The 13,736-nt window shown below is 45.9% G+C and overlaps 1 protein-coding gene across 1 annotated transcript; it reads left to right on the forward strand.

Annotated features, from left to right (window-relative positions):
• Nucleotides 1-969: 969 nt before the first annotated feature.
• Nucleotides 970-12,134, forward strand: MMP8 (matrix metallopeptidase 8). The gene is made up of 10 exons (XM_039216555.1): nucleotides 970-1,173; nucleotides 2,926-3,170; nucleotides 3,743-3,891; nucleotides 3,979-4,104; nucleotides 6,960-7,121; nucleotides 8,411-8,528; nucleotides 9,213-9,346; nucleotides 9,898-10,051; nucleotides 10,975-11,078; nucleotides 11,256-12,134. The coding sequence occupies exons 1-10, from the start codon at nucleotides 1,039-1,041 to the stop codon at nucleotides 11,357-11,359; spliced, it is 1,431 nt and encodes a 476-aa protein (XP_039072486.1). The 5' UTR covers nucleotides 970-1,038; the 3' UTR covers nucleotides 11,360-12,134.
• The last annotated feature ends 1,602 nt before the right edge of the window (nucleotides 12,135-13,736 follow it).

Genomic DNA, 13,736 nt, shown 5'->3' on the forward strand with positions numbered 1-13,736 from the left:
GACCTTATTTCCATAGCCACGCCTGCTCTGTCTCATAAATGTCGATCAAGTCGGTAAACACATTAGTACACCACACACCTGTCCTTGCAGGAGACATGTAAACATATGTAAATGAACACAGACTGTATAGTGATGTGATCTACCTGCATGTCAGACTAAGTGGGAGCGGGTGACATGATTTAATACCTGCCAGGGGCCCCTAACCAGCACAGCCATTTGCCGCCACAGGGTCTGGAAACCTTCTCCCCACACCTCTTCCCCCCCCCCCCGGGGACACATAGACACCATCTTGTCCTCCATGAGCCGAAGCCCGGGCCCTGGGTTGTCGCATCCTGAAGCCGGTGCTCCTCGTGGGCCAGCAGACGTGCGGCACGTACGTGTGGGACACCGTGGACACAGAGCACACTGTTTACCATTATCCCCATCACTACCACTTTCTTCCTTCCACAGAGAATTCAGCGTGCAGCCTGGGGGGTCCCTACTACACGGGAGCCCACACCCCATCTCCCCGAAGCTGCCCCAGGACCCCACATGGACCCGGCTTGCTGACCAGACGCCCAGGCACGCTCTCCTCACACCCAGAGATCTCTGCTGGGCTCTTTGCCCCCAAGATAAGTACCGTTAATCTAACAATACCTCCTGCATAAATTAACACCTTCCATACCTAGAAAGTGTAAACCCACAGGTAACTGCTGTTCATGAACTTCAGGACAAATCTTCCTTTCTTTCTTCTAGACCGGACAACTTGGCAAGAGTAAATCTCAGACTAAATACCCTAAGAGCAAAAAATAACAAATTGTACTTTCTTTTCTGTGGAAAGACACCCCCGCCCTGTTTTGGAGCCCTAAATCACATCAGAGCGTTGCAAAAGTCTCCGAGGTAATTCACCCGTGTTGCTTCACATTCCTGGTGTGGCAATTGTTTAAGACGCAGCTTTTATAAGGGACCAGAAGAGAGCAGTGAGGGACATCTGACTTGCTGAACTGGAGGGTACCCAGGAGGGAGGGCCCTGCCCCGAGGGCACAGAGCAGGCCCAGGATGGCGGTGTTTGCGGGAAAGGCCAAGTTCAGTCTGAAGATGCTTCCGCTTCTGCTCTTACTCTTCCTGCAGCTTTCCGGGGCCTTTCCGGTGCATCGGGGATCCCCGGAAGAGGAGCCCACGCAAATTGTTCAGGTACATTGATCATCCGGCAGGTGGGTGGTTGATACCGCTTATTAGGAAATTGTGTGGGTTGTTCCTTCTTTTTCAGTTAAATCAGCCTGAACAGAATTGTGTGGATGCTTTGTCTGGGCTTGAACATCTCGTTTTGGGCATTTGAAGGGATCCAAGTGGGGCTCGTGGAACCCAGAGAAGATATCGCTGTTGGGCCTCCTCTGGCTGGGGAGCCCGTTGCTAAGGAATGGTTTTAATTACAAAACTAAATGATTTTCTTTCTCGCGCGCGTACTCTATGTCTGGTGTTGTCTGTACGGACTTGTCTTTGAAGCCAGAAATCTCAGGCGGACCAGAGAGCATGAGGGCAGGAAATCAGAAGGAAGTAGAAATCATTGTGTAGTGCAGTGAGATTTCCTCTCCGGACTGTAAGGCTGTTTATAAACTATTGGACGCACCATCAAAGCAAAACCCATAGCTATTTCCATTGTTCCACAGTACAAGAGTCAGGCCGTGTTTTGAAGAAACACTGGGCATGCTGTCACGGATTTGTCGCGCACAATTTTCTTAGCACTGCAGTTTTAGAAAAGCATTCTTCTTTTTGCGTTTTCTGTTTCCTTTCCTCTTGAATACACCCTGCACTGGGAGTAGTAAGCCCCAGGCTAATAGCTAGAGCTCACGAGGACTTACTCTGTACAAGACACCCCGCTAAGTGTTTCCGAACACCGTCTCCCGTCAACCTCGCTGCAGCCCTGCGCGGGGGGATTATTATTCCCACTTTGAAGACTGAAGTAAATCTTAAATCAGTTCTGTGATGTGTCCAAAAGCTCAGTTAATCTAGGGCGGAGCTAACATTTGAACCCAGGCCGATCTGAACCCGCAAGCGCTGTTGTGTGTCACTGGCCAAGGTGCTCTGGCTGCTGCAGGTCAGAGGAGGAAGACTCAGAGTCTGCTTCCCACCCTCAGAACCTTTACTTGCTATGCAGAGCTGGCCGCTTCCAGAAATGCCGTGGTGGATAAAAGGCTAATGTCGGTGACTGTGCCATTGTCCCAAACCTACCTGGAGTTCTTGCAAAGCTGTCACTTCTCCCTTGAGAAGCATCAGGAAAGTCTGGGACCTGAATTGTCATCTTGACAATTTCCCTCCATCCATGCACCTCCATTTCTTAGTGACAGGGACTAAAATTTCTCTAGAGGAGCAAAAAGACATATAAAAGAGAATCTGCACTGATGCAATTAATACCTCAAGAAATCAATAAATGTTAGGGGCACCTACCTGTGTGGCTCAGTTGGCTAAGGGTCAGACTCCTGATTTCAGCTTAGGTCATGATCTCACGGTTCATTAGTTGGAGCCCCACATCTGACAGTCAGAGCTGACAGTGTCAGCAGTGTCTGCTTAGGGTTCTCTCTCCCGCTATCTCTCCCCCTCCCTCCTTCAGTCAAAATAAATAAACTTAAAAAAAATTAAATCAGTAAATGCCAGCACTACTTATACAGTCTCCTGACTACGTATGAGATTTTGCATGAGGACTTGGACCTCATCCCTTATGAAATAGCTATTTTTTTTATGTATAAACATTACCTGGAGCGCCGAATGTAGGGGCCGTGCTGACCAACAGACTGCATTCTCTCAAAGCCGACTTACAAGTCTGTGTTTGTTCCCATGATGACCAGTTTCTTAGACTGTTGAGGGTGACTTAGGAGGAAGCCATAAGGCACAGGGACCTGATGGAAGTGACACGGCGAGTCCCCTTACTTGTCTCTCTTCGCCCAGGCTTACCTGGAAATGTTCTACCAGCTACCACGGAGTGAATATCGGTCCGAAAGGAGGAACACCACCAGTGTGATTGTTGAGAAGCTCAAAGAGATGCAGCGATTCTTTGGGTTGAATGAGACGGGAAAACCAGATGAGAAGACCCTGGAGATGATGAGGAAGCCTCGCTGCGGGGTGCCTGACAACGGGGACTTTATGGTAACCCCGGGGAACCCCAAGTGGGAACGAACTAACCTGACCTACAGGTGAGATTCTGAGCTTCAGAGTTCATTAAGGGTGTTCATGAGCATGTGGTGTGCCAGGCACTGTTGTAGAATGCAGGGCACACAGGACACTGTGTCCTCACCCTGGGGAGATCAGGGTCTAGTGAGTGAGGCCAGGAGGGAAAGAGCAAAGACCCCACAGGCTGTCCTCACCCCAAAGCCTGATATTTTTGTGCTCCTCCTCCAGCGGCCTAAGGGACGATGGCAACGTCAGGCTGTCCCTGTGTGAACCCCACTCAGGTCCTGACAAAGGCTTACTCATTACCCTCCATGCATCCCGATGAGAACGATCTCTGGAATACCATGATCTGCTGAGTATTGAGCAGAAGGTTCTATGTGTATTTAGTCCCACAACAGCCCTATGAGAGGGAGCTATGTTACGATTCTCTTCTTAAGAATAAAGAAATTGAGTTTAAAGATATGGGGGGACTTGTCTATAGCCCTGAGCCCTGCACCCCTTCCTTAGACCCTGTCCAGGGCAGTGTGTCACATACACCACTCGCTCCCAGGTGGATGAGCTCTGTCTGGTGACATGCCATGTTCTCATTTCAAAGGATCACGAAGTACACCACGAAGCTGCCAGAGACTGAGGTGGAATACGCCATTAAGGAAGCCTTTGAACTCTGGACGAAACCATCACGCTTGACCTTCACCCAAATCTCACAGGGAGAGGCAGATATCAAAATCGCTTTTGTCCAAAGAGGTAGGCCCTCTGCCCTCGAGCTCAATTTTACTTTCCCGGGCTAACCGGAGACTCAGGAAGGACCTGATACAGACAGTTTTATTTCAGATCATGGTGACAATTCTCCATTTGATGGACCCAATGGAATCCTTGCTCATGCCTTTCAGCCAGGCCAAGGCATTGGGGGAGATGCTCACTTCGACGAAGAAGAAACATGGACCACAGATTCCAACAGTAAGTTAACCAAGGTCATGTCAACATGCAGCTTCTGAATAAACTTTGTCACATTAGCAGCACCACCTACATACATACACATACATCCAAGCTGTTGTAACATTTCAAACCACACAAACGGACCATTTTAAAATTTTCCTACCTCATAATATTAAGTCCATTCAGGTTTTTAAAAAGCCCTAAGGCTAATTACTGACCTTGTTTCCTAGGATAGAAATCAAAAGGCTATGCATGATGGGTAAATCCTTCCTGGTCCTGTTTGTATAAATAAAGTTTTACTGAAATAGGGTCCCTTTGTTTATGTATCATCTATGGCTGTTTTCATGGTACAACAGCAGAGTTGAGTACATCCTACGGAAGCCATGTGGTTCACGAAGCCTAAAATATTTACTAACTAAACCTTTACAGAAAAAGTTTGCTGACCGCTAGTTTAGCCTGTATCTTTCTTTTTTTTTTTTTTTAATTTTTTAAAATGTTTTCTTTATTTCTGAGAGAGAGAGAGACACACAGTGTGAGCAGGGCGGGGGTCAGAGAGAGAGGGAGATACAGAGTTTGAAGCAGGCTCCAGGCTGTGAGCTAGCTGTCAGCACAGAGCCCAACGCAGGGCCTGAACCCACGAATCCGCAAGATCATGACCTGAGCCCAAGTTGGATACCCAACCAACTGAGCCACCCAGGCGCCCCTTTATCTTTCTTTTAATATTCTGAAATGTAATGATGTTTGGAAAAGGCCTTTATTTTTGGAAATCCAGAAATAATTGGGTTCCTTTAGGAAACTCAACTCTCGTTGTAGAAAACTATCCCACTTAGAAAAGAGCCGCCATCTTTCTTGTTGAATTATTTCATGTTGGCGGAGCTCTTTTTCAGTGGTGTGTTCCTGTGTGACAAACCATCCCTTTCAGGAGAAGACTCATAATAAGCAAAGTCAGATCACCTGAAGGGGAAGGATTGAAGATAAGCACAGGTATATTCAGATCGTGTGGTACTTCACGAGGCCACGGGTAACAATACGCTACAGAACACTTCCTAGAAAATAGGAAAGGAACCTTTTATCCTTGCTTGGGACTTGTTCCTCCCACCATTTTCTCCACATACATGTGAATGTTTATTCTACCCAAGTCCCTGTGCTAGGAGGTGTGTGTCCCCTAAGACAGACAACAATCTCCACTACTAAGAATTCCTATTGCCCTCCCCCCTGGTCCACATGGTCATTACCTCTTACCTGAACTAAATGATACAGATTCCCACCTGGACGGTTTACCTCCAGTCTCTGCTCCCTCTAATTCTTCCTAGCATGGCAACAAAAATTATATTTGGAAAGCCCATCTTGGACTACATTAATCTCCTGCTTAAACTTCTAGTGTTTATGTTTTCTAGACCAAATTATCTCCAAATACCTTTCCTTGGCACTGAAGGCTCTTGGTAGTTTTGCAACCTCATCTCTCATGGCTGTCTTCCTGTTTCACATGCCGCAGCCACATTGTGCATTCGCTGTTCCCACATCACACCACATGCTTCCCAACCTCCCTACATTTCCTCACATTGCACCCCAAGGGCCCCTTTCAAAATCTCTTTCTATGCTGTGTCACATACCACCCCCGTCTTGTCTTGCAGCTGGAAACGAGGACTTTCCCCTCAGAATCCTGACAGTCTTGTGTCTCCTTCTCTAGCTGCTCTCCTCATTGCTCAGTGCCATCCAAGTTGTTGGCATTCCTCTCTCCTTCTAGTCCGTGCACCATGACAGGTCCCTCAGATTCGTTTGGCACTCAGGTCCCGTCACTCAGAGCTGTTTTTGAGATGCATTCATGAATGCAAAAATACAAGGATGTGATGGTCAAGACAAAAATGCCTTGGAGCATGGGCAGAATTGCACTAGGCTAATTATCAACAGGAAGCTGAACATCGTAGTCAGAGCATGGGTCTTGCCCTTATGCCTGGATTTGACCGCAGCTCTCCCACTTATTATTGCAAGACCCATAAGGAGAGAACTGAAATCTGTGGGATTCAGTTCCTTTACTGTAAAAATAGTTCTGATGATACTTCATACAAATATTGCAAGGACTAAATAGTAGTATACTTTCTAGCATAGGGAGTACTCTACAACCATAATTACTATTTTTTAAGAGATAGGTGTGTAACAAAATGCTCAGCATGTCTGTGAGATGGCCAGAGTGAAGGATTCACATCACGAGTCAAGTCCTCACATGTCTGCTGGACGAGTGAGGAGGTCTTAGACTTGGCCAGGAAGCTCGGGTGCTATTTGCTAGGAGTATGAGCCTTGGAAGTTTGGGATCCCAGCTGGGAAAAGCAGTGTGCTCCTGGAGGTTGGAGATGGGGGAGGAGCAGGGTTTGTGTCTTTCTGATGGAGAATCCTTGAAGCTGCTTGGAGAATTGAGAATCAGCAAAGAGCTGGTGCCCGGTGATGGGTGATTAGGGAGGCAAAGCGGGTCCACCTGCATCTGAAGCTACTCGCTGCCCAGAGGCATCTTTTCTAACTACCTGTTCATGAGACTGGAGGCTGAAGAGGCCTGCTGAGTGTCAGGAGAACGTGATGGCCCTGCCATCATGTCTCTCAGCCTCAGGTCCACACTCGTGGAATACCAGCATCAGAACGAAGGCAGCTTTTCTTGGTTCTAAGATTTGATGAGACACTCACTTAGTCTGAACCTCTCACTCCTACCTTGATTGATTCCAGCCTCCATTTCTTCAGGAGCCTGCAGGGAAAATGCAAAAGACAGGCATGGGAAGAGCGGTTTCTCCAGGCACTTTTGGCTTGGAAGCTGCATTCCTTGAGATCATATTTTCTCCACCCTTGGATCCACTTGGAGCCATTCCCCACATGTGCTTGCATTGCAGATTATAATTTGTTTCTCGTTGCTGCCCATGAATTTGGCCATTCCTTGGGGCTGTCTCACTCCACCGACCCAGGTGCCTTGATGTATCCCACCTATGCTTTCCGTGAACCCAGTAACTACACCCTCCCCCAAGATGACATCAATGGCATTCAGGCCATCTATGGTAAGGTCATTGGAAGAACCCTATGGTACATGGTGAGGCGTAGGCACGTCAAGGATGTTCTTCCCGGTCTTGTCTGTGGTGGTGGGAGTTGGAGGGCTGCTGGGGGTCTTCTGGAGGAAGGTACCTGTCAAATTTGGTGGATACACACCATAGAGTAATGCTAGGCAGGGACACCATTGAATTAGATGTGCATGTGGCAACAACAGAGATGGGTCTTTAAAACTTTGTGCTTCGTGGAAAAGAAACAGAATGATGCAAATTACACAGTGTTTAGATTGCACAGTATATGATTCCACACATATTAAAGTGCATATAGGCAAAGAAGGCATTTCAAAAAACATGCCAGCAAGCAGATACATCCTGCACATAATAAACACATTGTCTGTGGAGAACAGAGTGGGAATTGCAGTGGAGGATGCAGAGAAAGAAACATCTTTTAAGGACGTTGCTGATGCTCCTTAGAGAGGGACTTAAACAAGTCGAGACCTTGTACATCTCCTCTCTCTGCCCTTATGGGCTCTAGAAGCTGTAAGAACGAGAAACCTTTGAGAAGGTCAGAAGGTCTGTAAACCAGTGTGGAGCAGAGTTGGGGACAACATCACAGAGCCAGGCACACCAGGGACCACAGTTCGGGAACCTTCTCATTACGATAGAATTTTCCAGAATGACGAGACCTGCTCTAACCTCCCCAACTCCTTTCCCCCCAAAACACCTCCTTCCTTTTCCCATCAGTGTTTTCAATTTTCTTAACTACCAGGATAGCTCTTTATTCTACAGTGAAAAAACACATGAAAACACAAATACTCGTAGGAAAAAAATACAGCTAGGAGATGACTTAGGTTTATGCTACAGGTTCAAGGACCAATACCAGTTCCTTTCCTAAAGGTGGATTTGGCGGGGAAGCAAGAAATGGATAGTGAGTGACAAAAATGAAGAAAGAACCAAGGAGGGGGAGAAGGATGGGATTCAGATTTTAAAGTAGAGGGCTGGGGGTGGGAGGAGGCAAAGAATTCAAATTGCTTTACTTCACGTATTGACAGGGAACTCTCTCTCTGAAAATCACCATGGTTAATTGAAATAATGATAATAAGTTTAAGAGGGCCAAATGCACATTTCCTTCAATGCCTTGAGAGAGAGTGTGGCAGCGTTTCTCTCCATGCAGAAACACTTCCCTTTCTGAGGAGGGTCAGGGCTTCTCCAAGAGTCACACTGGACTTGGGCTTAAAAAAGCTTCTTCTTTTTTTTCTTTTGTTTTTTTGTTGTTTGTTTGTTTGTTTGTTTTTGTTAAGGACCTTCAAGCAACCCTGTCCAACCGACGGGACCAACCACACCCACAGCCTGTGACCCCAATCTGTCGTTTGATGCCATCACCACCCTCCGTGGAGAAACCTTATTCTTTAAAGACAAGTATGTTGAACTACTTCTTCCTTTGACTGGCATAACTTAGAACTGGATTCTAATTGAGTCCCACATCACATGTCACTCAGCTTTTCCTTTGAAATCTGTGCACGTGCACCTCACTGGAAGGGACCATGTTTTCTGGGTAACTTGAAAAATCCAGGAAAAAGGAAGGAAGGAAGGAAGGAAGGAAGGAAGGAAGGAAGGAAGGAAGGAAGGAAGGAAGGAAGGAAGGAAACGACCTCAAACATGCATACACATTCAGGTGTTGGTGGCAGTGTCACAGATGCGGGCTCCACCTGTGAGTTTACCAGACACGAAACCTCACCCAGTCCCATCCACCCAAATTCAGTCCAGTAAATGGGAACTATCCCTTCAGAAGCTGGAGGGCAAATCATCTCCCTGGTTGAATTATTCAGTTTTCCGTTGGCTGCTTCGTGATTGTACCACCAGAGGCTGAGCATACCTCAGTCACGTTGTAGGGACTACAGTGAGATCAGGGTGTGAGCAGGGGACGGGACAAAATGTAATCGGACAAGGTCGCGCCTGTGACCTCCCCTAAACACTGAAGCGCCCACCACACGAACGCCATCCCTGTAAAGGTGGTCACTGCGCTGGGACCCTCCCACGCGCCCGGGACCCCTCCCACGCGCCCGGGATGCCTGCTCAGGCGCCCCCGCCGTGCTCCGCCAGGTACTTCTGGAGAATTCACCCCCAGATGCCGGAGGTGGGGCTCAACTTCATCTCTCTGTTCTGGCCGGCTCTGCCGGACGGCATCCAGGCCGCGTACGAGGACCCAGACAAGGACCTGGTTTTCCTGTTTAAAGGTAACAGCCACGGCTTTCGTCTTAGGTCGTCCCTGCGGGGAGGGCACGGCTTCTCGGCGGCCGCAGCGGAGCTGAGCGGGTGACAGCAGGCTACGCGGGCCGCACGTGCGCGGAGACCCGGGCTGGGCCCGGGTCCTGCCGCCAGCTGCTGCGTGCCCTGGGGCGGCCGCTCCTCCTCAGGCCTCAGCTTCCCCGTCTACGAACCGAGGAAACCTTCCTAGGGCCCCGGAGCGTTCTCCCAGCCCCATGCCCGGTGTAATCTTCTCGGAGTCCCCACCGCTGTCATGCGGTCCCTGCATAGACGTGTCAGGACGTAGGAGAAACCTGGCTGTTACGGCCTGAGCGCCAGGCTGAGATGCTGCGGTCTCTGGAGGTGCTGGGGAGCCACTAAGGCCATTACAGCCCAGCGAGCTTACCTGGCCTCCTGTGTCTGCTAAAGGCAATCATCCCATTGCTGTTTCTATGCTGATTTTACATGAAGACTAAGAAGTGACCTCAATTTTATAGGAATGGGAGAACCCTATCTAACCTATAACCTGAATCATTGGCAGGCAGCCAGTACTGGGCTCTGAGTGGCTATGACATTGAGCCCGGTTATCCGAAGGACATCTCAAACTATGGCTTCCCCAGCAGCATCCGTGCAATCGATGCAGCTGTTTACTACAGGGAAGAGACCTACTTCTTCGTCAATGACCAATTCTGGAGGTGAGGTAAACGCTGTTTCAGTTAGGGATTGAAATCTGTGTTTACCTTGCCCTACAGCCGCTAACAACCAGGCCTCTGAAGGTTTAAAGAAAAAATCTAGGTGATCTTTCATAGGCGTTGTTTCTCCACAAAATGATCAAGGTTGCCGTGGCTTTCGAAAATGTCATTTTTATAAAATCAAAAAGGCTTCATGATGGTATTGAGGATTCTATGTCAGGAAACAGAGGAAACCTTAATATGGTTCCAGGATGGGATGCAAAGAAAGAGGCTAGTTCTCAGTTATGAGTTAAATTATAACACACTCAGGAAAATGCTCTTTGGATGGCCTGAAAAATGTGCCCTTGTTGACTTACTGCTTCACTATTGGGGGAGGGGGGAGGGGCAAGCAGAGGAAGGAAGGGAGGAGGGCTGGTTAATGCACCAGTTAAGTACATCTGTAGAAAATACAAGCTCTTCTTTTTGAAAATAAAAGTGTGTGAAGGGGCACCTTGGTGGCTCAGTTAGTTAAGCATCTGACTTCAGCTCAGGTCGTGATCTCACAGTTTGTGAGTGAGTTCGAGCCCCGTGTCGGGCTCTGTGCTGACAGCTCAGAGCCTGGAGCCTGCTTCGGGTTCTCTCTCTCTCTCTCTCTCTCTCTCTCTCTCAAAAATAAATAAGCATTTTAAAAAAAGGAAAAAAAAATAACATTGTGCTGGGAATCAAAAGCCTGTTTTAGCATTAATGCAACCCACATATTTTATAAACAGTAATGTGCCCTTAGGTAGAAAAGTTAACCATTCTTAGGCCCAGGAAATAAGACATAACATAGACTGAATGAGAAAATTTGTGTGAAGGCACTTTGTAAAGCATCTGCACTTTAAAAAAGACCGTTATCATTGTATGCTATATTGATTTTGAAACATGGGACATTTTTTTTTCATCAGATACGATAACAAAAGACAGTCCATGCAAAAAGGTTATCCCAAAAACACAGCGGATGTCTTTCCAGGAATAGAAAGTAGAGTCGATGCAGTTTTCCAGAAGAATCGTAAGTAGGAAAAAACCCTCATAACAAATTTGTTTAAAATTGTAAAATAGTACATTTACGTTTCACTGTTCTATATTGGAACAGGAATGGGTCTTTTTAGTTGAAAATATCTGAGATCTTCTACATGCTAACTCAACATTTGATGTTGTTTTTTGTTTTGTTTTTGTTTTTGTACAGACTTCTTCTTTTTCTTCAGTGGACCAAGATATTATGCGTTTGATCTGAGTGCTTACAGGATTATTAGGGTTGAAAGAAGTAATAGATGGCTTAACTGCAGATAAAGCTGAAGCAAAGTCAAACGTGTCTGCATCCATTTCCTGCAAATGGAAGGAAAGTCAGTTTGCATATCCATTTTACTTTGTCCTATCTATACTTTTCTCAGCAATAAGTAATGTCTGCTATCACTGTCCTCATTCAGCCTGTCTTCCATGTCGTCCACTGTCTACACGGCTGATTTAGTTCTTATATATTCCATCTCAAGAGAGGAGATAAAGCCTTCCTGGTCACCTCAATATTCACTATTATGTCGCTTATCTGACTTCTAAAATGCACGTATATACCTAAGTCTCCTTAAGCGTGTCTTAGTGCATCTGCTATACACAATTAGCATTGGAGTTTGGTGAGACACAGAGACCTTGAGCATCATAAACAGACCGTCTTGCCTTTGCTGAAAATGTGGAGCTATTTCCAGTCTTGGAAAAAAGTCTCATTGATCCAGGTAGTGGGTGGAATTGTATCCCTCCAAGAAGATGTTGAAGGCTCATCCTAGGTGCCTAAGAATGTACCCTGTTTGAAACTAGAGTCTTTGGAGATGTGTTAGTTAAAATGAAGTTACACTGGAGCAGGGAAGACCTTGGAAGGAGAGGAGCCATGCACGCACTTGGTGGGAAGGTCCCGTGAAGGTAAAGACAGAGATTGGAATGATGCATCTACATGCCACCCACAGCCGACAGCCACCAGAGAGCCTGCAGAGAAAAGAATTTTGTCCCCCAACACCTTGATTTTAGACTCATAGCTCCCAGAACTGTGATAGAATAAACTGCATTTTCTAAGCAACCAAGTTTGTGATGCTTCCTTATGGCAGCCCTAGTCCGTCCACAGCCAGGACAGAACATCTGCACTTGAGAAAATGACTCAACACAAAATGACAAAGTTGATTATCATCACCTTCCCCCGAAAGGAGCAAAATGGGCGGGTACCGCTTTCTCTTCCGCCTCCTCCCTGCTCTGCCCAAGAGCAGAGTCCAAGCACAAGGCTAGTAGCTGGATCTGCTGCTCCTTCTTTTGTCCCAGGGCGCTCAGGGGCACACACGCCTCCAACAAGTGGGATTCACTGCACAAACACAACAGTGCTGGGCACAAAACTCAGTGAAACTCCTTACGCTAAACTGAGCTTAGATGCATACATTTGATAATGGTTCTTTCCCATCGAGAACCTGAGGACTTCAGGGACCATACTGGCCAATCCAGACATCAAGATCATGATACTGTCATATATGCAATTGTTAGAATATAATGCAGCTTATTATACATTAAATAAGTGAATTATAAGATATATTTATTACTAGCACATACTAGTTTCTTTTTCTGTTAGTTTTTAAATCCCAAAGATAATTAGTATAATTTGGTATCTTATTCTAGTTCAAAAACTATTAAATGAGTTTAAAATAAATATTTACATTAAATGACTGACTTGCCATCTATAATTTAAGATGCTACCACATAGCTCATATAAAGTATAAAAAGGAATAGCAGCCTGCAATATATTTGCAGCCATTTATTTTCCTACCAGAATTATTGACATTAATCTTTTAGATACCATTTCCATTTATAAAATATTTGGCAAAGATCCAATTTTCTCTACAAATTCTCAAATATGTCAGCACATTTTTCTCAACTTATTTTATGAGATGAGAAAACAAACTAGGATATACTAGCATTTCATTCTTTCATTCATTCAACAGTAAGTAATCACCAACAAGCCCCAGGTACTGTGAGAGGGAAAGTGAGAGAGACAGGCAATTCATTGCACCAATGTAACAAGTACAAAAGAACATATAAGAACATGAAATTTTAAAAATTTCCTTTTTAAAAAATTGTTTAAAGTTTATTTATTAGAGCTGGGGAGGGGCAGAGAGAGAGGGAGAGATCCCAAGCAGACTCAGTGCTGTCAGTGCAGAGCCAGACACAGGGCTTGAACTCATGAACCATGAGATCATGACCTGAGCCAGAACCAAGGGCTGAACACTTAAATGACTGAGCCACCCAGAACAGAGTATGTCATTTTGAACATTAGAGTAACTTCAGACTATTGTATTTCCTAAGATTTCTTACGTCTGTTTTTTCAGGCATGGAGAATGGAGATTCCTCTCAGAACACCTGCTGCTTGTGCTAACTAATAATGAGAGGTTCTCGGCCCAGACCTCACCTATCCATTTTTGAGATAAGAACTGAGTTCATATTATTTCTTTAACTATATTTCACAGAGTCCTAGGAAATGAACAGCAATATGAAGTGAAACAAAGAATTCAAAAATTGTTCCTTTTTTTGCATAGTCAAATTTTATTTATTTTTTATTATTTTTAATAGTTTATTGTCAAGTTGGTTTCCATATAACACCCAGTGCTCATCCCAACAAGTGCCCTCCTCCATGCCCATC

The sequence above is a fragment of the Hyaena hyaena genome, unplaced genomic scaffold, assembly GCF_003009895.1.
Source record: "Hyaena hyaena isolate Hyena2069 unplaced genomic scaffold, ASM300989v1 scaffold_638, whole genome shotgun sequence".
In the NCBI taxonomy this organism is placed as follows: domain Eukaryota; kingdom Metazoa; phylum Chordata; class Mammalia; order Carnivora; family Hyaenidae; genus Hyaena; species Hyaena hyaena.

What these genes read in the sequence shown, in the direction of transcription:
- MMP8 (XM_039216555.1), top strand. Translation starts at nt 1,039, where the DNA reads ATGGCGGTGTTTGCGGGAAAGGCCAAGTTCAGTCTGAAGATGCTTCCG. An exon ending in AGCCCACGCAAATTGTTCAG is followed by an intron (nt 1,174 to 2,925) that starts GTACATTGATCA and finishes CTCTTCGCCCAG; the next exon opens with GCTTACCTGGAAATGTTCTA. An exon ending in TGGCATTCAGGCCATCTATG is followed by an intron (nt 7,122 to 8,410) that starts GTAAGGTCATTG and finishes GTTTTTGTTAAG; the next exon opens with GACCTTCAAGCAACCCTGTC.